The 24,558-nt window shown below is 34.3% G+C and overlaps 1 protein-coding gene and 1 long non-coding RNA gene across 8 annotated transcripts in view; both read right to left on the bottom strand.

The window, feature by feature from the left end:
• Positions 1 to 24,558, bottom strand: part of QKI (QKI, KH domain containing RNA binding) — a 142,699-nt gene that overhangs the window by 29,804 nt on the left and 88,337 nt on the right. For all 7 annotated transcript variants that reach the window (XR_004322108.1, XM_032485320.1, XM_032485322.1 and 4 more), the window contains exon 4: positions 14,385 to 14,528. Coding sequence is in view for 6 of the 7 variants with exons in the window: in XM_032485320.1 (XP_032341211.1) it covers positions 14,385 to 14,528 (144 nt within the window). In the remaining variant the exon portion in view is untranslated. The remainder of the gene's footprint in view (positions 1 to 14,384; positions 14,529 to 24,558) is intronic.
• Positions 8,656 to 11,340, bottom strand: LOC116665471. The gene is made up of 3 exons (XR_004322109.1): positions 11,331 to 11,340; positions 10,746 to 10,748; positions 8,656 to 9,841 (listed from the first exon to the last, which is right to left on the bottom strand). It is a non-coding gene; the product is annotated as an uncharacterized LOC116665471 (long non-coding RNA).

Genomic DNA, 24,558 nt, shown 5'->3' with positions numbered 1-24,558 from the left:
CTGATACAGTCAAGATTTTTTTCCAACAAAGGCATTAAAGGTTAAAAGAATAAAAAATAAAACACATCTACTTATACAATTCTGCAACATAGGCTTCAGAATAATTCTCATAAAGGAGAAGTCTTGTTATTAATGAGTGTCACTTTTAAAATTAGATTTTCAAAATTCAGTTATCAAAAGTACAGAAGAAAAATCAAACCATAAGATGAGGTTCCAAATAAGTTTACCTGAAACAATATTAAAACACTCATCTGAATCATTAATATACCATTAAAATCACACAATGGTAGTTATCTGAATTTTACTTATAAATGCCATAAGATTAAAACATTTGAAATGTTGTTAAGAAAAATTAAACATAAGGATCAAAAAATAAGAACAAGTTAAATAAGGAGCATTTGGTTTTCTTAACTTTTTAGTCAGTTCAATTTCAGTGTGCATTAATATAAAGTGAATGTATCACAAATGCTTCACCTATATGTAAGGAACATGGTGCTACTTACCAACCATCAGAAGGGCATGCAAACAAATTAAAGGGAGGTATGAAAATAATTGAACTAAAGAAGATACACTGAGAATTCACTCACCTATTTTTCTATTAAATAATTTAAAATCTTTAATAAAAATATTTATATTTTGAATTAATTCTAGAGTATCTGTGTAGAATATCATACATTCAATAGACATAGAAAAAACTAAAATGTGTTATCCCAGCCAGGGAGAAGCATATTTAATTATGGAATAGAAACACTAATATTCAAGAATAAACAGTATAAGCAAGTATAAAATGTTACATAATGCATTCAACATGGAAATTCTGAGGGATGCATGGAATATGAGATTAAAATGGAAGGACCTCCTATATAAACTGCAAAAATATTTCTCAGGAATAAACACACATTGCCCTATTATTCTACACCCAGAATCTGTTGTTTTATATTTGCAATACCTCAGATTTAGTTATAAGCTATTGAAACTTTTCTGTCAATCCCAACAAAGTTTTAGACTTAGAAAAGCTATACCCCTCAATGAATCTTTATAAAAATGAAAAGGCGGATGTTTTTCATAGTCTGTATTTGTGAGAGTTCATTCACAGTTACCACAGACAAGACATACTTTATTATTATCACCAAGGAGCTGCATAGAATTGAAGCTTCAAGTATGGAGAAAAGGCCCTCTATTGGTTTTCAAAAGCTGGACCCAATGCCAGGTAACATTACGGCTGGACAAGAGAGTAAAGAGACCTCACACAGCTGCTCAGTGATTTATAAAATTTTGGTTTGGCAGTGACTGTTAAAACCTACACCTTGTCACACTTCTTAATTAAACCTGTCAGTACGGACTGCTATCTATCCAAAGATACAGTGCTTTTAATTATTTGGGAAAAATCTAGCTGAAACAATGCTCCTGTTGCTGCACCAATGCAGAATAAACAACACAGCTACAGTGTGGAGTGGGTATAAAAAGACACAGTGGGTATGAAGAATCCAATTAAATTGTATTTAGTATCATCCCGCTTTGCGAGAAAAATTAATCAGCATATTCCAATTTTTGCAAGTACTTTTCTGTCTCCTCATATTTACCAAGCCGTACACATCCATTCCCATCGGAGTACCTTACACGTAGCATGTGACATGTTATGCCATTTTGATGCTAGGAGTTCTAGATAGAAGATCTGTTAAGTTCTCTGATGGTCTTTGTATTATAAATTTAAATGAGATTTTTAAAAGTCTTACCTGTCGTTGTGTCTAGTTTTATTAATTTATTAAGGTTCAACAATAATCTTAGAACTACAGGATTTTAATCAGACTACTACTTTGATATATAATTATCCTGTAAATAGTAAAGATGAATACATAAACAAAAGTATATTTAATGTACTTTTAAAATAGTTATTTTATACTTTCTCATCTGAATTAAACAATCACTCCACATACCTGCATCAGATGTATACCTGCATCTTCTTGTGAAACATTTCTGAAAGATGCATGTACATTTTTAGGCCGCCAAGGTTAGCAACAACCAGTTTTTCACTTTCCTTATGAAACTGTAACCGAGGGGCTTGAAAATGTCAATAGACTTCCCCAAAGACTTTATTTATTGAGTGAGAATATTTTACAGTCTCAAAATTTTAAATACTTAAATTTCACTGAGTTTTTTCTGGAGGGCAGATATAAAACACCAATGTGGGAACTAATATTATTACTGATATCTTGAGGACAGGAGAGGTTATAGAGCCATGAGTAATGTTCATCACCTTAGGCATTTAAGGCAACACTTTCTCACTAAAAAATTGTTACACTACAACCCAGTACTTCTGACAGACAAAGGAAAGCCAAGCTCTCTCTGAAAGTATTTACATGCAACTTGAATAATCCAGTTTACGAGTATGTGCACCTTATTTATTTTCCGAAAAGCTTTAAATGTTCACCTTTGTGAGACAAATAGGACAAGTAAATGTAAAGATGTGTGTTATACGCACTGAGCAAAATTAAGGTTAATATTAGGTTAATGTTTATTAAAACAAAACAATCACATTAATAACATTATTTGAAGATATATGTAAAATTCAATAAAGCAAATTTATGTCTAGAGTTGTGACTTTTTTTCCTCCAGAAATCTGGAACAAAATATCTTTCCTTAAATGTGCTTACTGTACTGTATTTAGTGAAAAGACAAGCCTTAGTAAGCGGATTGTCTGCATGGGAGCATGGATCAGCTTATTCTCAGTAAGAATTTAAGACGCCATCAGCCTCTACACAGTCCCTATATGAGCGGAAGCAAGGACTGGCTCCTTTCAAACCTGTAATTTATGAGTTTATTCAAACCCGCCGAATTGCTTTGTGTAAACGCCTTTCACATTTAAAAATTCCCATGGCAACTCATTTAGTTTGGCAGACAGGAAGACCTAAATTCAAACCTTTTATCCAGCAGCTAAACCATTACAACGGTAATTCTGCTCTGACACTCTGAAGAGAATGCTAATTGCTGTACTCTGGGTCTCTAGACAGATTTCCCATTCAGATTAAAATGGTTGTGCAAAGCAGAAAACAGCAGCAACACCCTCTTTACATGAGAGAGATGCTCTCTCACATTACAGCTCTATCAAGGGGCAAGTGCATTACAGCTAGATGTCTTTTAATATATCTTTTAATACCTTACCTTCTTTCCCAATAAAATGAAAAGGAGGCTAAGGATACCAGAGATTTCAGTTATCGATCCTTTGGTCAAGAACTAAATGCAGGGCCATCAGTTCATTAACAACCCAGCTAAAAACTCTAAGATAAGACTACTCTATCTCCAGAGTCATTACCTCTCTTCCTGTCCTACTCTTGAACTCTTTTCATGTATCTTCAGGTTATAATTAATACACAGTTATCTATGAGTTCAGATGGCTATGGTATTAGACAGAAGACAATCTTTGGGAAATATGGAAAGGAAACAATAAAAAAAATTTTTGATGGATCTTTCTCTTTCTACTACTCTCCCAAATTATGATGACATTGACAAACGTAGTTTTTTTAACTGAATTTAAATTACTTTCGATAATCTTTTTTGAATTTTATAATATGTCTTAAAATAACTGGCAACAACTTTAAATTTCAAAATCCTCAGCTGGAAATAAGTTAGAATCCATTAGGCCAATTATTTGGTTTAATATTACTGAGCTCTACGTGTATAAATGCTTTCATAAAGAGAGCAGCTATATATTCAAAACTGATTCATGGTCAAGTTCTCAAATACCTATAAGCAAACTTGAAGAGAAGAGGAAAAAAAGGACAAGCCTATACCCACCATAAAGTAAAAAAGTAAAACAAGCACTTTATGAATTATCTGGGACTGGTGGCATCTTGTGTACCAAGGCTGATCTTAAATTAGGAGACAATGTCAATTTCAACGGACTGCAATCACTTAACTTCTCTACCTCAGGCTAGTGCGGCTCAGCTGGCTCAGTCTTCCCAATCTAGTATCCCAGCTCCCAACAGAACTCTGTTACCTCTACTCCTACTGAAAGCAAGGAAAATCGGAATGAGGAAGGCAAGAGTGACCAAGAGGAGATCTGGGCATACATCCCTCACCTTTACTTTCCCAGTCAGTCTTTATAGCAACAATATTCCCCTATTTTCCTTTAGAGAAGATGAGAAAAGATCTTAGCTAATTAATGATTAAAAGATAGTATTATTTATTATTTTTCAAGTAACTGGAATGAAAAACAATTGAAAGAGGCATAGTATCTGATCCTTGAGATGGCAGATGCACTCCCATAGTGAGTGTGGGTGTGTGTGTACGTGGTGGGGGGAGAATGTGCCTATGTTTGTGTGTGGTGGGGGGGCGTGGAGAAACTTTTATACGTGTTATTTTTAGTAATATTAGATGGTTCACAATTTTCTTATTATACCACTCTAAACAAAAACTTACATTGATGAGATCATGGACTAGCAACGAGGGTATATTCTGGAGCTAGGGAACAGAACTACTTTCTTTTGGTGTGGTGCCTCCTGTGACTAGGAATGAGCTTCTAACTGACATGGCTAATGATGCAGTTGAGGTAATCAATCCATATAACATTAAAAAAAAAAAAAAAAGGAGAAAAGAGGGAATGTGCCTTGTACCTCCATATAACTAAAATAATAACCTTTACCTTTATAAAGTCCTTCTAAGGCAAGTAAGCAACAATAACCGAATTTTACAAATGAGGAAATAAAAGTTCTGAGTTTACGTGACCGTCCCTGACCATACATAATTTGTGCAATTCTACTGCATCTGTTACCACTTTTAATGACTTGAAATGCACAACTCCCTACCTCTAAAAGGCATATATACTCATCTCCTTTGTCTCTGGGAACTCTATCTCTTGAAGTTCTAGCTCAAGTCTCATCTACCTACGTGAAGTCTTCTTCCCTAAGTACCCCGGTCCACTGTGACACCTTCCAGTGAACCTGTATAACATCTTCTATAACACTGACTGCCACCTATATACTGCTTGTACTATCTCTATAGAAAGTATTATACATAAAATAATTGGCCCTGGGGGTGGGGGCAAAGACTTCAAAATTAAAACAAGGGGAAAGTTGCCATTATATAAAACAAAGAGTGAATTTTTTTTAATGATGCAAAACTCTGTTCATATAGGGTATGTAAGCTATATATACACAGATACACATATGTGAATATCAAATTAGTTTGCCATTTCAGTGCCATCAAGGAGAACACACTACTATGCATATTACTACAATGAATGAATGGAGATTTTCACACAACTCTTTCAATAATTAACAAAAACAAGGGAAAAAAATGGATAAGGACAGACCTGACTGTTTTCAACCATGTTCACCTAAATGATATTTATAAAACATATACCCAACTACCGCAAAATGTGTCTTTTTAAGTGTAAATGGGATGGTCACCAAAATAGACAATATGATGGAATTTAAAAAGTCCCAAATATTTGGAAACATTTGGAAATAATCCATTAGTCAAAGAAGAAATCATAAAAAAAATTAAAATATTTTGAAGTGAATGGTAATAAAAATACAATATATTATGTTCGAGATGCAGTTAAAGCATTATTCAGAGAGAAATTTTTATCTATAAAATAAATGTCTCAAAAGTAGAAAAGAAAGGTCTTAAGTCACTAGTCTTCCACCTTTAATAAGCGTGAAAATAAAATTAAACCCAAATAAAGTACAAAGAAAGGATAAAAGCAGAAATCAGTGAAATTGAAAAGGAACAAATAGAGAAAAATCAACAAAACCAAAAGCTGGTACTTACCCCATTAAAAAAATCAATAAAATGAATAAAGCTCTAGAGCTAGATTGGTCAAGGAGAAAAGAAGTCACAAATTACTAACATAATAAATGAAAGCAAGGACATTACTAAAGATCCTATGAATCTTATGAGCAACTTAATGACAAAAATTTTAACAACTTAGATGACAAGGACAAATTCCTCAAAAAATACAAAAACAAGAAAGAAAAAAAATCTAAGTAGTTTTATATTTATGAATGAAATTGAATTTGTAATTAAAAGCCTTCCTACAAAAACACAAGACAAAGGCAAGCCATGGATTAAAATATTTGTTCGATAAAGGATTTACTCCCAATATATATAAAGAACCACCTTAACAGTGAAAAAGAAGACAAGCCAATAAAAAAATGATAAAAAGATTTAGATACTTCATCAAAGGTAGATGAATTCTCAAGAAGCACATGGAATTATGCTCCACATCATTTGTATTCAGAGAAATAAAAATTATAACTACAACAGGTGAAAGAATAAACAAACTGTGGCATATATATTCAATAATGATCAGCAAAAAGGAACAACCCACTGATGCATCATGCAACAGCATGGATGAACCTCAAAAAAAAAAAAAAAAAAAAAAAAGCCATGCTGCATGGCACAAAATTTTTCATTTATATGAAATCTAGAAAAGGCAAACTGATCTAAAACAGGTGAACTCATGCAACCAGAGAGTAGAAAGGTGGTTGCCAGGGGATGGGGTGGGGCGGGGGAAATGGGGAGATGTTCATCAAAGGGTACAAACTCTCAGCTATAAGATGACTAAGTTCTGGGGAAATAATGTACAGCATGGTGATTACAGTTAATAACACTGTAGTGCACTCCTGAAATTTGCTAAGAGAGATCTTAAGCATTCTCACTTAAACACACAAAAAAGTATGTGAGGTGATGAATATGTTAAACGACTGTGATAATCATTCCACAATGTGTATGTATATCAAATCATCACACTGTACACCTCAAAAAAAGCACACTGTAACAATCTAAATACAAACAATTTTTATCCATCAATCATAAACCAATAAAGCTGGGGGTAAAAATTAAGTTTTGAGACCACAACAGGAAAAAAAAGGCAAAATTAACCCCAATCCCTGGAGGCATGGGCAAATGGTTAACTGATGGCAAAGGGGTAAGAGAGAAACTTTCTAGGGTGATGGAAATTTGACTGTGGTAGTGGTTTTAAGTGTATACAGTTGTCAAATGACAAACTGTACATTTGTTCAATTGTTCATTTTAATGAATGAGTTTTTATTATATGTGTAAAAAAAAAAAAAAAGAAATTCCTCAAGAATTTTTTCTTCCTTCATGTCTTCAAATGACTATTCTTCAGCATTGAAAAAGAAAAAAACAGCTCATATGTATTTAAATCAGACTCATAAGTCTCTGGATTATTTCTCAAACAGGTATCTCTACAACACTAGATGTGAATATATTGAGAAACAAAAATTTGATGGTCAACTGAATTTGGAAATGGTTTCTACAAGAGGTTCACAATACTCAATAGTATATTAAAGGCTTCCATTACCCTGAATACCTATGAAAAGTATCTAATGGAATACAGTTAGGGAAATATGCTGCTGCCCTAAATATTAAACATACTGCTTTAAATAATTTTCTGCACCCCTACTGTGCTAAAATACAGTCAACCTGGAATAAATCTTTGTTAATCTGAACAGAATACTAGAATAGCTACACCTGGATAGCTAACAGGCATCTCAAACTTACTAGATCTAAAACTGGGTTACTAATAATCTCTTCAAAATCTGTTCCTGCTAACATTTTCTTCATCAAAGTAATAGCAATTATATCCTTTCAGTTGCTCACGCTAAAAATCTTGCTGTCATCCTTGACATCTTGCTTTCTAACATCCCATAGAAAATCCATTACCCAAAACTGCCAGTTTCATTTAAATATGCTCAGAGTCAGACCATATCTTGCCACTATGGCAGCACTGGCCCAACCTACCATTACCTCTCCTCTGAATTAATGCAACAGTCCAGGAATCGGTAAGGTTTTTCTGTAATGGGCCAGACAGTAAATGGCTTTTCTGGGCATATGGTCTCTGTGGCAGTTACTCAACTCATCCATGAAGCGTAGAAGCAGCCACAGGTAATATGTAAATAAATAACCATAAGCATGGCTGTGTTTCAATAAAACTTGTTAAAAGACAATAAAATTTGAATTTCCTATAATTTTGACATTTCATGAAATTTTCTTTTTCAAATATTATTCTTCCAATTTTTCCCCAGTCATTAAAAAATATAAAAACTATTCTCAGCTCATAGGCTATTCAAACACAGGTGAAAGACTGGATTTGACCCATGGGCCATAATTTACAGACTCCTACAGAAGCTTCCTTTCTTTCACTCTTATGTGCTTTATTCTGCTTTAAACAGAGAAGGCCAGTAACCCTTATAGAATATTAATCAGATCATGTCATTCCCCTGTCCTTAAGCACTCCAATGGTTTCACCCATCCTAGACCAAAAGCCAAAGTCCTTAAAATAGTCAACAAGGCCCTGTATAATAACTGATCAATTGTCCTAATATGTACATGAGGATATTAAGACCAAATTAATTAAAAGTAGGTTTAGATACTGTGTTATAAAAGGCAAAAAGAAATGTAAATTTATAGCATATTACATCAGTGCAGCAAGAATAAAGAAAATGAAAGCACGTGATGACAAAATCAGAAAATGAATAAATTAATACACAAGCTCTCTGCAAGGATCAAATCTATGTTAAAGTGATTTGAATAGTAATATATAAAGATAAGAAATCATTATTTCACAGAACTCTGTATACGTGTAAGCACGTTAGGTAAATGTTAAGCTAAGACTATAAGAAGTTCAGCCAAGAAATTTAACAGCCCAGTTTATTTTGAAAGGCTCACAGAAAGTGACAATTATGATGTGAATAAGAGAACAAGCATTAAAATGTCATCTGAAGAAAGTCTTCTGATTATAATAAACAAGTTCAACAAACGTAACTAAAAGCCTATAAGGTTTAGATATATAAAAATTGGTAACTGCCATTTGTCTAATTACAAAATAATAATTTATTACAGGGTTACATTAAATTAGTAACTACATTGCATAAGTTTAATTAAAGAAACAAATGTGTCAAAAAGCAAACAGAACCACTTTCCAATAATAGCAAACAAAAATGATCAACATATCCTGTCTTAAATATTTAGCTAAAATTAGTAAATACTCTACAATGTAAAACTGTCAGAATCATAAAAGCGATATAGTTGTTCTACCCAATTAATTTTCAGAACAAAGCAGTTACATAAAATCAGAAACCACAAAAGCAGAATCACAGATCCCTGGTAATTCCAAGTAATACTAATTTCCTCATAGGGTGCACTTAAAATAAGAAGGCTATCACTGTATCAAATCTTGACACCATTGTTTCTTCCTATACAACCTTTGCCCAATGTTCTACCTACATAATTAGTAAAATTCTACCAGTCACTCTGAGGATATCATCATAATCATTTTAGGAGGAATAAACTTTTTTCACTCATTTTCTTATACTGCATCCTAGTACTTCAAAATTCTTCCCATTTATAAGACAAGTTGGAGAGAACAAATACATATAACACAGGTGAAATTTTACTTTACAGTTACATGAAGCTATCTAAACTCCTAAAATTAATTATTTCATAAATATTTTCCTTCTGACTTTAAAATACTTTTCTTCACGACTACCTCTAGTTTGTTTACAATTAAGAGCCACTTCTTTGGTATATAACAAAGAGTTTCAAGGCAGATAACTCACTCGTCACCCCACTTTCCAAGGAGTGAAATGGCAAATCACTGATCATCTTTAATATGATTTACATTAAAAAAAATCACTCTTACTAACTTATGAGAGAATGAACTGAATGGAGTAAGACTAAAAGTGAAACAAGATTATTTCGACTAGGTCAGCATGAATTTATGTGCTCAAGAATTCTTTGGAGGTAGAGTTATGCCAGCAGTGATTTCTGCCAAGGATGACTTAACTCCTCAAAGATGAGCAGAATCAGGACACCGCTCACTAGTTCTTTTCTATGGGTGAGTATGATTTAATTTTCACAAAATGTCACATTGTAATTAGGACAGTATACTGAAGACCACAGGAATCTGAAGAAGGTATATAGTTCAGGTTTATGGAAATGAGATTTAAGTAACTGATTAATTGTACTTATGATGGAAAGGATTATTTTTAGTAGATATTTGATGGTAACAGATTTAGACTTGCCAGACAAAAACACTACATGTAACTAGAGAAATAACTCTTACCTAGTTACGCATGGTTTATTTTGTGATATAAGAAACAAGAGATGAAAATAAACAGATTATTAAAATCAAAGAAACATTTGAAATAAAAATGGCACTATCCCGAGTAAATGAGTTTGTTAGGTAAAATATTATGATTCTACTAATGAATGAATTGTGATCATCTCAAAACCCTTTATTACCTCTGCAATGAAATTAGAATACTGAACTACTTTCTGAAAAAACTACTAATTGCTCTGATAATGCTAAGGTTTCTCTCCATGTGCTTGCCGGAAAAAAGAACCTACTTGATAAGGTTGTTCTGAAACCCCATTTTGAATTTAATGATTTGAACTCCAAACATTTAGTTACATGTGGTTATAGAAATTGAGATACTTTCAAATCATCCCAATTACTAACAACAAAAGAAATTAGAATCGTGTCATATAGAGTACAAGTACAATCTTTACCCAGATTTATTAACCTTAAAAACCTACAGATGTAAGCTATAAACTGGAATATTTATTATATTTAATTATGAAATTTTAAATCAAGCACAAAGTCTACCACTCTCCCCTCCCCAACCCCAGGTCCCTCAAGCCAGGTCTAGATCTTTTGCTATGTAACATTAAACATACTGGGCACAAACACATTAAAATACGCACAGGTCTCTTTCTACATCCTTCCAAAAAAGAACCTATTTCTACACGGTTAGGTAACAGACATTTACACTGAAATAATATGAAGATAATTCCACACTTCAGCTACAAATTCATTCTGTAAATGATGATGTAAACCAAATCACATTCCCCACAGAAATGACGTGTAACTAGGGATTGTGTACCTGTTAAAGATGTGAACATAAAGATAAAAATAGTTTTTGTTTAAAAAAATTTCCTTAATATAAAAATTAACCTAATTTAAATAGTTTTAAGAACCATGAGAATTATTTTCTTCACATATTTGTGACTGAAAGGCTACTTCAAGAAACTATTAGAAAAGCAAAGATTAAAAACTGGTAATACTCAGAGGGGTTTGTGACTGTGTTGAGAAACCAGGCATTTTCACCACAACATCGACAGGACTGTAAACTGGTACAAATTTTCTGGAAGGCAACTTAGAAATTCTAATATGAGTGAAGTAATTGAAACTTAAAATGCATTTACCCTTTAACCTAGTAACTCTACTTAAAGAGATTTATCCTAGAAGTATATATGCACAAGTTAATTAACTCTGCTTGCCAAATTAATGCAGCATCTCTCACTGAAGAGCACTGTCCACTGCTGGACACTCTGCTGCTGTATATTTAGAGAGGCTCCCTCAGAAGGTCCAAGGAATCACCACGGAGTGGGAGGCTGATACGGAACAGAGGGTAAGAACTGAAGGTGAAGCAAAAAAACAGCTGAGAGGCCAAGAGTACTGAAAGGAGCATTTACATAAATAATGAAATCTTACGGGAAAATTTTTCAACTCCTTTTCCCCTTGTCCCATTTTCTTAAACCCACCATCCAAAAAAAACCTTTCGCAAGGTCACCAATGACCACTACTTGCCAAATCCAATGGTTAACTGTCCATTCTTACTTTAACTGAACCATCTTCAGCAACAAACATTCTCTTGGCTTTCCAGCCTCCACACTCTTGGTTTTTCTACAACCTTAGTAGCTCCTTTCCTTGGTCACCTTGCTGGATCCTCCTCTTCCTTCCTGACCTCTTATTTGGTGGAGTACCTGGGGCTCAGTCTCAGACCACGTCTTCTACACCTTTACCCAATGTCTAGATGATATCATCCAGTCCCATGGCCCTAAAAGCTTTTGACAAGAAGACGACTGCAAAATCGACATATTCTAGCCCCATTTTCTCACCTTACCTGACTGTTCATAACCAAATGCAGAGTCAACATTTGGTATTTCAAGTTTTACACTTCTAAACCCATTTTCTTGACTTGTGCCTCCAACAGCATAAACAGAAGAGAACTCCAATTGCTCAAGGTAAAAAACCTTAAAATCAATAGCTAATCCATCAAAATTCCTGCCAGCTTTACATTCAGAATAAATCCATAATCAGACTACTACTCATACTTCGAAACTAGTCCCAATTACTCTCATCTCTTACCTGAACTACAAATGCTTGCAAACTGGCATCTTTGCCTTCACCATTGTCCTCAAAGTCTATCCTTTATTCAGAATGATCTTCTGAAACATAAATTAGACCATGTTGCTCCTCTACTCAAATTCCTCCAATAACTTTTCATCTCACACTAAGATCAATGTCCTTAACATGGTCACAGGCCTCTGTAAATTGCCATCTCCTCCTTCCCACACTAACTTGATTTTCCAGCACTCTCCCACCTGCCCACTAAGTTCCTCACTGGATCTCCTTGAACCATCTGAAATATGTCTCAGAGTCACTGCACTTTCTGTTCTCTTTGCTTAGAGAGCTCCTTGAATATCCAAATGACTGCACCACATTTCAATCAGATATTTTTTTCCTTCAGACATCATAATCTCAGAGGTACTTTCCTAATCCAAGGGTCTCTAGTCCCTTATCCTGCTTTGTTTTCCTTCACATCACTTTATCACAACCTAATACAGCTTTTATCTGTTTTTTGTTTATCGTTAGTAATCTAACTTGCCTCTCCCCTCAACCAGAAGGTAAGCTTCATGATGGAAGCACTCTGTTGCTCAGCTTTATTTATTCTCTGTATTTTCAACAGCTGACATAGGAAAAGTATGTAATAAGCATTTCTTGAATGAATTATAAAAGCCCAGAGGTGAGAAGATTGAGGAAATTCAAATAAATACAGAATGACTCAATGGAAGTATGGTATGGAATGTGTGTCTACATGTGTATGTACTTTAGGTATGGGGGACAGGGAAAAATGAAGCCTGAAAGATAAGCCACGGCAAATGATGAAGAAACTTGCAAGGCCATGTTAAGGAATTCTGTATTCCTTTCTCAGAGTAAGAGGGACCACTAAAAGGTTTTTAAGCTGGGAAAAGTATGACTAGACTGTAATGCAAAGAGCAGTTTGAGGTGCCCAAGACTACAAGTACAGACACCAGCTGGGGGCTCTGAAATTACTGCGGCTTGAATTAGGGTAAAGAAAATCAAAAAGGAAGAAGATTACATGGTTTAACAGTGTGTATAGATTCAGCTTATATTTAACCTGTTTGTTTATACCTATATCAAACAGAATTTACATAAAATTCTTTTCTTCCAAAGGGCTAATTTTGTCAAGTAAATGATAAATGTTTATTTGCAGAACAGACTATCTGGGGAATAAAAAACGGCAGATGCCATACTCATTTATGTAAATGTCAATAAATTTTTGTTAGAATACTTAACAATATTCCTAGTTATTTCAATAGCAAGTTAGGGTCCATATTTCCATTTATTTTTTACTAATATAAAAATACTTTAATAATAACTTAAAAGCCAATACAGTTGGCCCTTGGACAATGTGGGTTTGAACCACGCAGGCCCATATATACATGAATATTTTTCAATAGCAAATACTACAAAACTACTTGGTCTGTCGTCGGTGGAATCCTTGAATGTAGAGGAATCACAGATACTGAGGGCCGTCTATAAGTTGAATGTGGATCAACCTCTTAGTTGTTCAAGGATCAACAGTAATTTATTTTTCATTCAAAAAGATAATACTCTGGTAATAATTCAATCATCATTTCTAAAAGCTACTAAAATGTCTGTAAAAATGAAGACAAGACAAAATGGAGGGCAGGTTTAAGAGGGGAGAGAAAAGAGAATGGAAGGGGGACGAGAGCATTAGGTACCAGGGGTCCTCTCTTATGAGATGTCAGCCTCCAAAATTCTTTTTCATCTCTTACCTGAACACCTAAATATGAATGTCGATAGCAAATAATGTGCTCCCACTAATATAGCTTACTCAATATAAATATTAACTTGTACAGACTTCTGTAAACTCATTAATTATTTGCAATGAGAAACTGCTCCACAAAAGAGCTTTCATTATCTCATGATGTACCTACATTCTTACCCTGTAACACAGTGACACAAAGGCAATAATACTTCTGAACAGTAGGCCGCTGAGTTTGCTCCCCTCACAACACTTCCTTCATAAAAAAATAAGCAAGCTTTCCCATTTGAGGATCGGAGCAACTTTTATGTTTGTCTATTTTTCTATAGTAAATGACTTATAAATTATTTTTATGTTTTCTGCTTAAATAAAATTGCTAACAAATAACAACCTATTATTTATTAACATAAACATTATAACTTAAAATTAAATTGAAAAAAGTGTCAAGCCCAAATCTAAGATTTGGAAATTATTACTTACTGCAGGTACCAGTAATTTCTTCACTTCCTCAACGGCTCTCTTCAGTTTGATCTCTGCTCTGTTTTGAGCGTCTTCCACAGTGATCAGTACATGTAAATCTTCATTGAGATGCTCCCAATTAGGCTTGCCTCGATTTTGCTCCTCCTAAAAAATTTATAAAGCATACTATCACAAATTTTTCTTCTCAGAGAGAGTATATCTTTCAAAGTAATACCCTTCTGCCAATTATGTAAGCTATGCTTGCACTGTTTCGCTATGACATTATAAACCTTTTAAATTCTTTTCCAGACAAAAAGCCTGTGAGACTGCTGGACACTGACGGCTGAGTCAACAAGTTCTTGTTGAGCACCTACTCTGTAGTAAGCAGGAGCCAGATGCTAAGAAGACAAGGTTGAGCAAAGCAATCACAACTCCTGCAGTGCTCTCACGTACTAAGACAGTTATGTACAAGTGTTATCCTTAGATTATCATGAAGAGCATATTACTATTTCCATATATTATTTGAGCAAACGGAAGGTCATCAAGGTAATTTAAGCAAGTCATTTGTCAAGGTCACACAGCTAATAACTTGCCAATTTAGGAACTGAATCAGCATTTTCATTCTCAAATTCTGAGATCTTTCATTTCCGTTACAACTACTTTTAATAATCCTAGCCGAAATCAAGATTAGAAAAAGCATTTTGCAAACTGACATTATTGTGTAAGACAAATGTCACTTGCCTTAAGTATTTCAAGTAGTAATTATGGAACCATTTCGTTATAATAATAATCACAAGAAATAAATGAAAGGACAGTCTTAACTGTATTTCTATCAGGCCTCAGTTTAGAACCAGTGAACTGTAAGGTCACTCTTTAAATCACATCAGCTCATACATACTAGTTTAATAGAGAACATCTATGTTTCAGTTCCTTCACATCTTCAGATCACCTAGTGATCCTCACGCTGAAAACACTGTCAAGCTACAGGGAGGTTTAGAAGTAGAGTTAGCCATACCTCCCTTTCACCTAAGATATAATAATTTCAGAATTGCTTCTTGCTTTAAACGTTAGAGATAATATATACATATATTTATAAATATTTTATAAATGTGAAATTTTAAAGATTAAAAAATAAGAATATAACTCTATAAACAATATAAAAATGGTATAAATACATGCATATGGTTCAGTGTAAGATACCATACATACCAAAATACAAATGATAAACAATGTGTTGTTGAACTTTCATCTTTAAAAGATCTCTACTTAACTAAATCGCAAGATTGCAATAAAAGAAAGTAAAACTGGTATAAATCAATAAAACTGGCATAATAAAACAGCTTTCTACTACAACACACGTTTGCAGACGTCGTGCCAGGAAAAATTCTATGGAACTTGGTCAACAAGGATAGAAATAAGTTCTCAAATTAAGTATAAGCTTCTGCCTTTATTTTCTGTTAATATCACTAGTGTGAAAATGCATCCAAACGTTCTGAGAGCAAATGAGAAATGAAACAACACATCCACCTATGGTAGGCCATGTACATATCTACATGTTCCTAAGGAGTGAACTCAGAGATACAACAGTGTGCTCATAGGGGGACCACGGGGTATTTGAAATTTCAAGGGAAACAGCAATAGTCGATGTCTGTCAGACACCATGCAAACTTCTAGCTCAAAATATTTGACTTCAATGTTAGATCATGCTACATTCCTTTCAATGATATCATATCTTTGCAATGCCAGGTTTTCAGTGGTTGCTGTAGTAAAAAGCTAAGTCCATGCAAAAATCAATGTGAAACAGGAAAAGAGAGTAGCAGTGGCCAATTTGATTCCTAAGTTTGAGAAGCTGAACAGTACTCAAGAGAAACACAAGTTCACTAATAAATAACATGGCTACTTAGAAATAAAATTAAAAGATTTTTAAAAAAAATTTAAGTTGTTTTAATAAACTGATTAAGTTGTTTGGAAATAATCATTTAATAATAAGAAAAACTATTAAGTATTTCTTTTCATCTAGGGGGACATCATGAACAACTAGGAGACTTAAGGAGTCAAGAAACTGGGAACCTCAGGGTTATCTGTGTGTGAAATATAAAATGTGTACATGTACTTCTACTATGGCAATAAAAACCAATTTTAAATTCCAGATTTTTAAGTCAAAAATGTTGAAAATATTTTCTTACTAAAATCTGTATTTTTAATTGTCAATTTTTTATAGACAGATCTAAAAGTTCCCTGTTATTTTTTTTTAAATGAATCCAAAAGTGTTGCTACATCCATACAAATAAGGGACTTCTGCTTTCCATCAAGACAAAGTAACATGAACGAGATTCACTCTCACACCTGAAACAACCAAAAAATTGCCCAAACACAAGAAACAACAGCCCTCAAGCCCCTGGACCTCAGGTGATAGGACAGTGAGGCTAAGGGATGGGAAATCAACGTGGTAAGCCCCACTGCTGCCCTGGCTCCCTGCCCTGAGAAATCTCTAGGCCGCAGCCCTGGGGAGGGTACCAGACTGCCTCTCTGGGTTGAGAAAAGACTAAGCTTAGTGTCCAAGGAGACCAAAGCAGTTAGAGTTCACCAAAAAGAGTACTGGAAAGAGCTGCACAAGAGAACTCTGGAGACACGCACAAAGTCGACTCCATTATTCAACTAAACACTGATCAGTGCATATGTGACAGGAAACACCAGAGATCAGAGAAAGAACCAGCCAAAGGATTCAAGGTAAAAGGTAAAAGTGTGGGGCTCTCACACAGAGTCAGACCAGAAGACACTGGGTCAAGTACACAAGGTCTTGCCTCAGTAGTGGGAAATAATTAAACCTAGTCTGAGCATTGTTTCGGTATGGCCTAAATAATTTAAGAACAAGACCTAAAAAGATCAAACTGTTTCCAACTTAACTATGTCCCAGAATGAAACCCAAGAATAACTATAGGAATATCAAGTATCCATCCAACAAGGTAAAACTCACACTATCTAGCATCTGATCAGGAAAATAAAATATAAGAAAGAAGAAAAATCAATCAAACCAACCTAGAATTGGCACAGATGTTATAATTAGTAGACAAAGACACTAAAAGCTTGTGTCCATATGTGTGTGTGACATGAATGCATACAGATACTAACACAAGGACAACTTAAGGACATTTATAATCCAAAATATTTTAGAAAGGCCTAAGAATGAAAAACTAAAATCCTAAGTGACCTGCCACAGAAATTTTTATACACGGGGAAGACAAAAGCCAGAGGATTTAAAAACAAAGAGATATTAGCATGACAGGAACAAAGAATAAAGTTGCAATATAATTTGAATTATGCTTTATTGAAGAAATACATTTTTGAGCTGTAAAACACTTTGGCAAATGTATACACCTAATAAATCCATCAACTTAAGTGCCAGTTAAAAATACAAAAATTAAAAAAAAACCTTACACTTGTCCTAACATTTGCTTTAGAACAGTTTTGCTTATGGTTTTAAAGACATTTGAAAGAACAAAAACTTACAAAGATGGTGAAACTAATCTGATCGTGTACTTTTACTCTTTCCTAAAATTCTTCTACAACACTGTAGAGTTTAAAATGTACAAACTAACTCATAAAGGAAGAAAATGGAAAAGGAAACAACTTAGAAACTAGAAAGCAGATGGCTAAGTAGTCAGGGACTCAGCTGACCCCAGGCAAGAAGAAACCAGTTTATACCGGAGAGCCTCCACGAAGGCCGAGGAGCTATCTGGCAGCAGAGGAAGTTAAGTTAAGGGTAGGGGAACTGGAAGACTGGCTACATTCTCATTAAGGAACAGCTGCATCTCCACATCTGTCCCCCAACAGCTGACTCCAGCACTCCCTAATTTCTAACAAAGGACTAGAAATCTATTCCTAAAGAGTTTTACTTGCTAGGACTGCGTTTTGAGGGGCAGCTGACGGGACCATTTATACACTGAAGGCTGAGCCTTTTCCCTCAGTCTACGCCCAGAATGAGGACAGCCAGCCCACACACTACGGGCAAGAGATTATAAGAGCTTTCTCTGGGGAGTCTGACCAGCCCAACAACAGAAAACAACCTGATGGAAGTTAACACTGAGTAGGGAGAAGAAAAACTCAAAAATCCTCAGAGAGTTAGGAGAGAGTTAAGAGAAGATACTGCATCCTTGAAACAAGTAAAAACTGCTTATTAATAAAAGAATTCAAAACATAAAATGAACTCTTGAAACTTAACTATGCTGCTAGAAACAAAAAACCTGATACAGGGATTTGAAGGTAAAAATTGGAGGAATTCTCCCTCCAAGTAGTAGGAAAGACAGAGGTGGAAAATGATGGAGAAGGTATAAAAACTAGACAACTAGTCCAAGAGGTCCAGAAACTGAATGACAGATGTCTCACTCAGAAAAAAGAAAAAGCAGAAGGGAGAAAAATCATCAATATAATATAAACTTTTAAAACAAAACTAAAGAATAAGAGCTTCCAAAGAGCCTAGTGAGTTCTCACCACAATGAAAAGGTGAGATGAAAACAAAAAAAATCAAGCAGTGGCAAGGTAAGCACAAATGTAGCAACAGAGAATAAATACTAGAAGAATCTCTTAACAAGAAGGAAGTGACTGTGGGTGGTGGTGGTTGTTAGACAGCAGAGAAGAGGATGTTTTCTATACCAGGCTTTACAGAATGACATATTTTTTAATCTATGAGCATATTAAACTTCATTTCAAAAAAGGTTTTAAGATCATTCCACCCAGAAGCCACATTTACAAAATTGTAGTCCGCTCTAACTCAGGAAAAGTTACGGTTAAATAAATTCCTTCAACAATGAGTTTTGAGCACAGTAATTATTCAATACAAATAAAATTTCTCCCTGTACTCTCTGTTTCTTACACAGTAATAAGGGCAATCTGGAATTGGCAAACGCTACCGAGAAGTCAATTCATATCCACAAAGGTTCTCTTTCAGCCATAAACAAGAAAGAGTAACATTATAGGGTGCCTACTTCTATATCCCAAAATACCTGCAGAAAGAATCTACTCCCCAAATTTCTCACTTAATAAATAATTTGGAACAAAGAAAAGGTTTAAATGAAGCAGAGAAGAGCAATGATAAAACAGAGTGATGGTAATATGGAGTAATACCATATTTACTGTATCTGTATCTTTCAGAAACAGTGGTTGATAACACATTAGCTTCTTTTTACAGTTACATTTCAAATAGTATTTCAGGAATAGACAGCTGAGAAACTGATGTGGAAAAAATAGCTCATTTTTACAAATTATTATAATTTCTGTTTTATAGTCATCCAAAGCAATGTCATTTCATTTATGTGCCACCAAATCTTCAGCAATACCCAAGAATGTGGTTATCTGCATCCACGTGTTCCCAAATTTACATTTCCAGCACAGTCCTTCCGGCTTATTTCTAGACCTCCAAATGCAACTGCCAACTTGACATGTGTATGTCAGTGTCTCCAAAGCACTCTCAACTCCCCATGTCCAAACTTATTATCTTCCTTCTCAAACATGTCCATAATTATGTCTCAGCTATTATTGATCCTGAATGAGTTTCCTGAGTAAATGCGGATTTTTAAAACTTTAGGGCAAGGACCACCGGTTTTATAGAAAATCTCTGAAATGCAATTATAAGCTTCCTCGTGCCTTGACAGAGGCTGCTGTAAGTTCACACATGCACTTTAATCCACGCTAATTCCAGGTGCCATTTCTTGCTTATATTCACTCCATATAGTAAATAAATTGGTCTATTCACAAACATGGATACTGATACCCACAAGTTTATGCAATTTATCACCTATGTCCAGAATGCTTTAATATTTACTTTTATTTATCTTTTGCTCTAAGTATCCTTCTGTAATTTACTATCTGTGCATTGTTTTAATCTAGCTATTAGGTTAACTGAATTGAACAACGGAGCTTTTTATTACTGGGAAGTATCACTAAAATCTAATACCAAATCATACGGTGATGTACCTACCACAGCCGTCCCCACAGCCCTCTGCTGTCTTCATTATACTGCCTCTCCTTATATAAGCCTCCAGGTAAGTTTCCCTTGACCATTTATCACTGTTTCTGGGCCTGCTTCTTTTTGACCCCCATTTAAGCTACATTTGAAAATCTTTACCCCTGTCTTTTAGTCTTGCCCTCTCATTTCTCTTCCAGTCAGTGATCTCAGATTTTCTAGGATGACGCTCATGAAGTCTAATTTTCGTACCCCACAAAAGCCAGCGCGTCCCCTTTACTCTATCACCTCAATACTGCCTTGTTTCAATGTATCAGAAAAATGGAGTAACATAAAGGTCAATCTTTCTAGAACTGTAAGACTAAAGTTAATAAAACAAAGCACAATGACAGCAAAGACAAATTATATATAAATAATTGCTCTGTATACATAAAAGTAAGTTCCAAGCTCAAAACTGCTGATCTTGGCTTTTTTAATTTAAGGGAGGAAGAAATGACAAAGAGAGCATTCAAGGAAATGCAATATAGCTTTATTTATATAGTAAAGTTCAGTAGCATATAAAACAACTCTATAATATCATTCATACCTGATTCTGAAGCAGAAGACAAATTACCAATGATACTTTATTACGGTTTATATTCTTGACAAATGTACTATAGAGAAATAACAAATTCCAATTAGCTCTTAGTCTCTCAGGTGATGGATGATAAATTCAGAAATGAAAATGGTGATGTTAACAACAGCACCTAAGCTTTTATTAAACACTTAAAGCTTGCCGTGTACCGTGCTAAGCAATACAAATATATCACCTCGCTCAAGCTTCCTAACAGGCATGCGACTCTGTACTATTATTCTTAACCAGCATGGAAATAAGGAGGTTAAAGCAGACACAGCTGCCCAGGCAGGTCTACCAGGCAGCAAGTTAGAGCCTGTACTCTTGACAACTAATTCCCCAGCACATGACGTCACCTACACAAGAGCCTTAAAATTAGGTAAATTTTCTGAAAATAGTATCATAAATCAGTGAAAGAGTCAGAAACACAACACTGAAGTCTTGAATCTTTAGAATTTTTTCTACTTTACTATTATACCTTAAAATTTTTTTTATTTTTTGCATGGAACTTTAGGCATATATTGTTCCCACAGAATTTTAGAGCTGGTAGGGACTTTGGATGCACACAAAGAAACCGATTAATTATGACTATTTGGTAAATTTGTTCTTGATTTTCCCCCCTAATTCCAACTCAAGTGCTCTTTCTTCGTCAATAAAATACTAATTAAGTCACACGAAGAACAGTATCAACAGCTAGCAGAGGAAGCACCTGGTAAAAATGATTTCTTACACATAAGCCCAACATTATTATGAAGTTAGGGCTAATTAAAATCATTGTCCTGAAATATATTCTAACCATTACTTTTTAATAAAACACTGTCCGTTTCATTTGCTGTATATAGTGATGTAAAAATATTAACTAAAAAAAATTTCCAAAACTTGCAAAACTGTTTTTGTTTCTGATTAAAAACAAAAAAAACTTCAACAAGTCACCGACCTCTGAGGTTTAAAATTATGCTCTAATTACAGGATCTATTTGAACAACAAAGCAATTCTATAACATGAAGCAACAGAACACACCGACTGCCCCCAGTCCCTGCTGACAGAGTCTTTTAATTATGCATTTGAAGTCAGGCAAATGAGCACAAGACTTCTCCCCCTGCTGTGCTCTTTATGTGAAAGTTCACGTGCCAAAACCTTCTAGAAAGGAATTCTGAAGTGCTATATATTTAAGCAAACCAAGATTCCAATAACACACCTATGAATACATACATTTTAAGCCAAGTAATAAAGCCTAACACGTAAGTTCCTCCAGTTGTACGTAGAATCTTAAATTAGTTTAGGCAATATTCATTAAGAAATAGGACATAAAGTAGATAACACATAATTTAATTGCTCATTGACTGAATCTAGTTATAATGTTGACTTCAAAAAAATTTTACCTTGAGCTTGAGTCCAGTAACAATCATGTTTACAAAGCAAGTTATTTTCTAATAATATATAAAGATAAGAATACTTTTATATTCAGTTTGTTTGAAATCATCGTCAACTAGGAATGTCTTTATAGGCAGCAGGCATTCAAGAAATACTTATTAAATTAAGCATAATGAAATTTGTTAAATTCAAAGAAGTTTTATGGTTTTACGTCAAATATTTTCCAAGTCAAAAAACAAAAGGACAATTCTCAATACCTTTTCTTCATAAGAAACATCTAGCTCTTACAAATACAACACTAGAAGACTGCCACATAAGTCCTCATTTCCATTTTCATAAATTAATTCCACTAACTTAATTGCAATTACTGTGTGTCAAAACTAAACTTATGTATCAATCACCAGTTATGGCCAAGTAGTACTGGTCTGTCCCAATCATGACCAAAATCAGTAAACTTTCACTAGATCGGAGCGCTGCTTACAGTACGCAAAAGCAACTCTGAACATGACTATTTGGGAAGCTAAATATGATCCTGATGATGTTACAATTAAGGCCAGAGGTTGAACTAAATATACGCAAAGTTTCCCATGAAAGGAGAAGAATGATCAAGTGATTTCTAATTTTATTTCTCAGAAAGTTTAAAGATCAATGGCTGGTAAAAGTTTAATTAAAATAGAGATTGAGAATATAAATAAAGAACTGGCAGGAAATTTTTTTGGAAACTTTGAGCTGAGTTTCCTTTGCTAACAATCACTCATGTAGAAGTAGTTTCTGCCCATGGAAGCATGAAGTGCTTCCTCACAGCATTAACAGAAGCCTTTCACTGCCCATTATGTGAAGCTTTGTACAGGATCTAGCAGATATAAAAAAGATTATTAAAGGCATAGAAAAACAATCATCTGTTTTAAAATGTGATGTTTAAAAATATTACATTGAAATATTTACTTGTTGACAGTACAAGGAAAGAAGATTAAAAAAAAGGCTAACATTTCCACTCATATTCATTTTCTTTCTCAAATCATCAAAACTCCAATTTCAAAAACCATCTCAATGAAAAATTTTCCAGGTCCTCTAAGATGGAATGTTTCCTATATCCCCATTTTATCATTTTTTTTGACATAAATCTGATCTATATTACTATCTAAAAAGCTCCAAGAAGTCTGGAATCAGGCTCAATTCCTATCTCTTATTACTGCCCACAATAAGTGCCCCATAACTATTCAATATTTACTACAGCACAGCATAAGATACAAAAATGAAGTCACAGCTAATATAATTAACAAAAAATAGCCTATACAGGGCTTTACACTCAGCATTTTATATACATAAAGTTAATCCTTTTTAAACCTTAGAAGTAGGTATTATTGTAACACTTATTTCTCATTTGAAAATGAGACAAATTAATGGGCAGAAACCTGGACTTCTCCAATGTCACTCAGCTAAACTGACTTCATATTATAGACTTCTGCTTTTAAAGTCTTTAGACTTTACAACTAACAGTGTACTAAGCAAGAAGACAAGAAAGATTCAATGTAATATTTAAAAAACAAAAAGCCCAAAAGATTACAATTATTTCACTCAAAACTAGAATGAGGAACAAGGTAATTGTTTTGACAAATCCACCTACAGGGTAACTTGCTGCCTCAAGCAAAGAGCATCACCAGGTCTGCGTATGACAGTTCGAAGGAAACAGTAAAAGAGCAGCAGCACATGGCTGACTGTTAACAAAGCTGCTTTTTTTCTGATGGAATTTATTCAGAAAGTAAATTCTACCAGACATTCAAAACAAAGAACAGTATTTTTAGAGTATTAGTTTAACAATAGTTTAAAAATAATTACTTTAAAGTGTTTTTAACAGTCATTTGATAATATGCTAAGGAATTTGTGATACTACACTTACTAATCACTTACTAGCTTAATCTCAGGCAAAATATCTGAACCTCAGTGTCCTCATCTGTAAAACAGAGGTAAGTGGCAAATGTGCTCTACCTGTACACCACGGAGAAGAGCAGCTAGAGCAGCTATCATCTCACAACTGATGTTACCATGGATTAAACAGGCTGCTATCTAAAATCAGTGACAGATGCTTAAAGGAAATGACACAAGTAGGAATATAGAGAAGGGATGATTGAACAATAGCAAATAAAACATGACAAGAAGTTATAATTTAGAAAAAAACTGGAAAGTATTTTAGGGATAAAAAGTACTAGCATAAGAAAATTTTTTTTATTAACTTAGTCAATAAA

The sequence above is a fragment of the Camelus ferus genome, chromosome 8 (assembly GCF_009834535.1).
Source record: "Camelus ferus isolate YT-003-E chromosome 8, BCGSAC_Cfer_1.0, whole genome shotgun sequence".
In the NCBI taxonomy this organism is placed as follows: domain Eukaryota; kingdom Metazoa; phylum Chordata; class Mammalia; order Artiodactyla; family Camelidae; genus Camelus; species Camelus ferus.
This window is presented reverse-complemented; position numbering and strand designations above follow the sequence as displayed.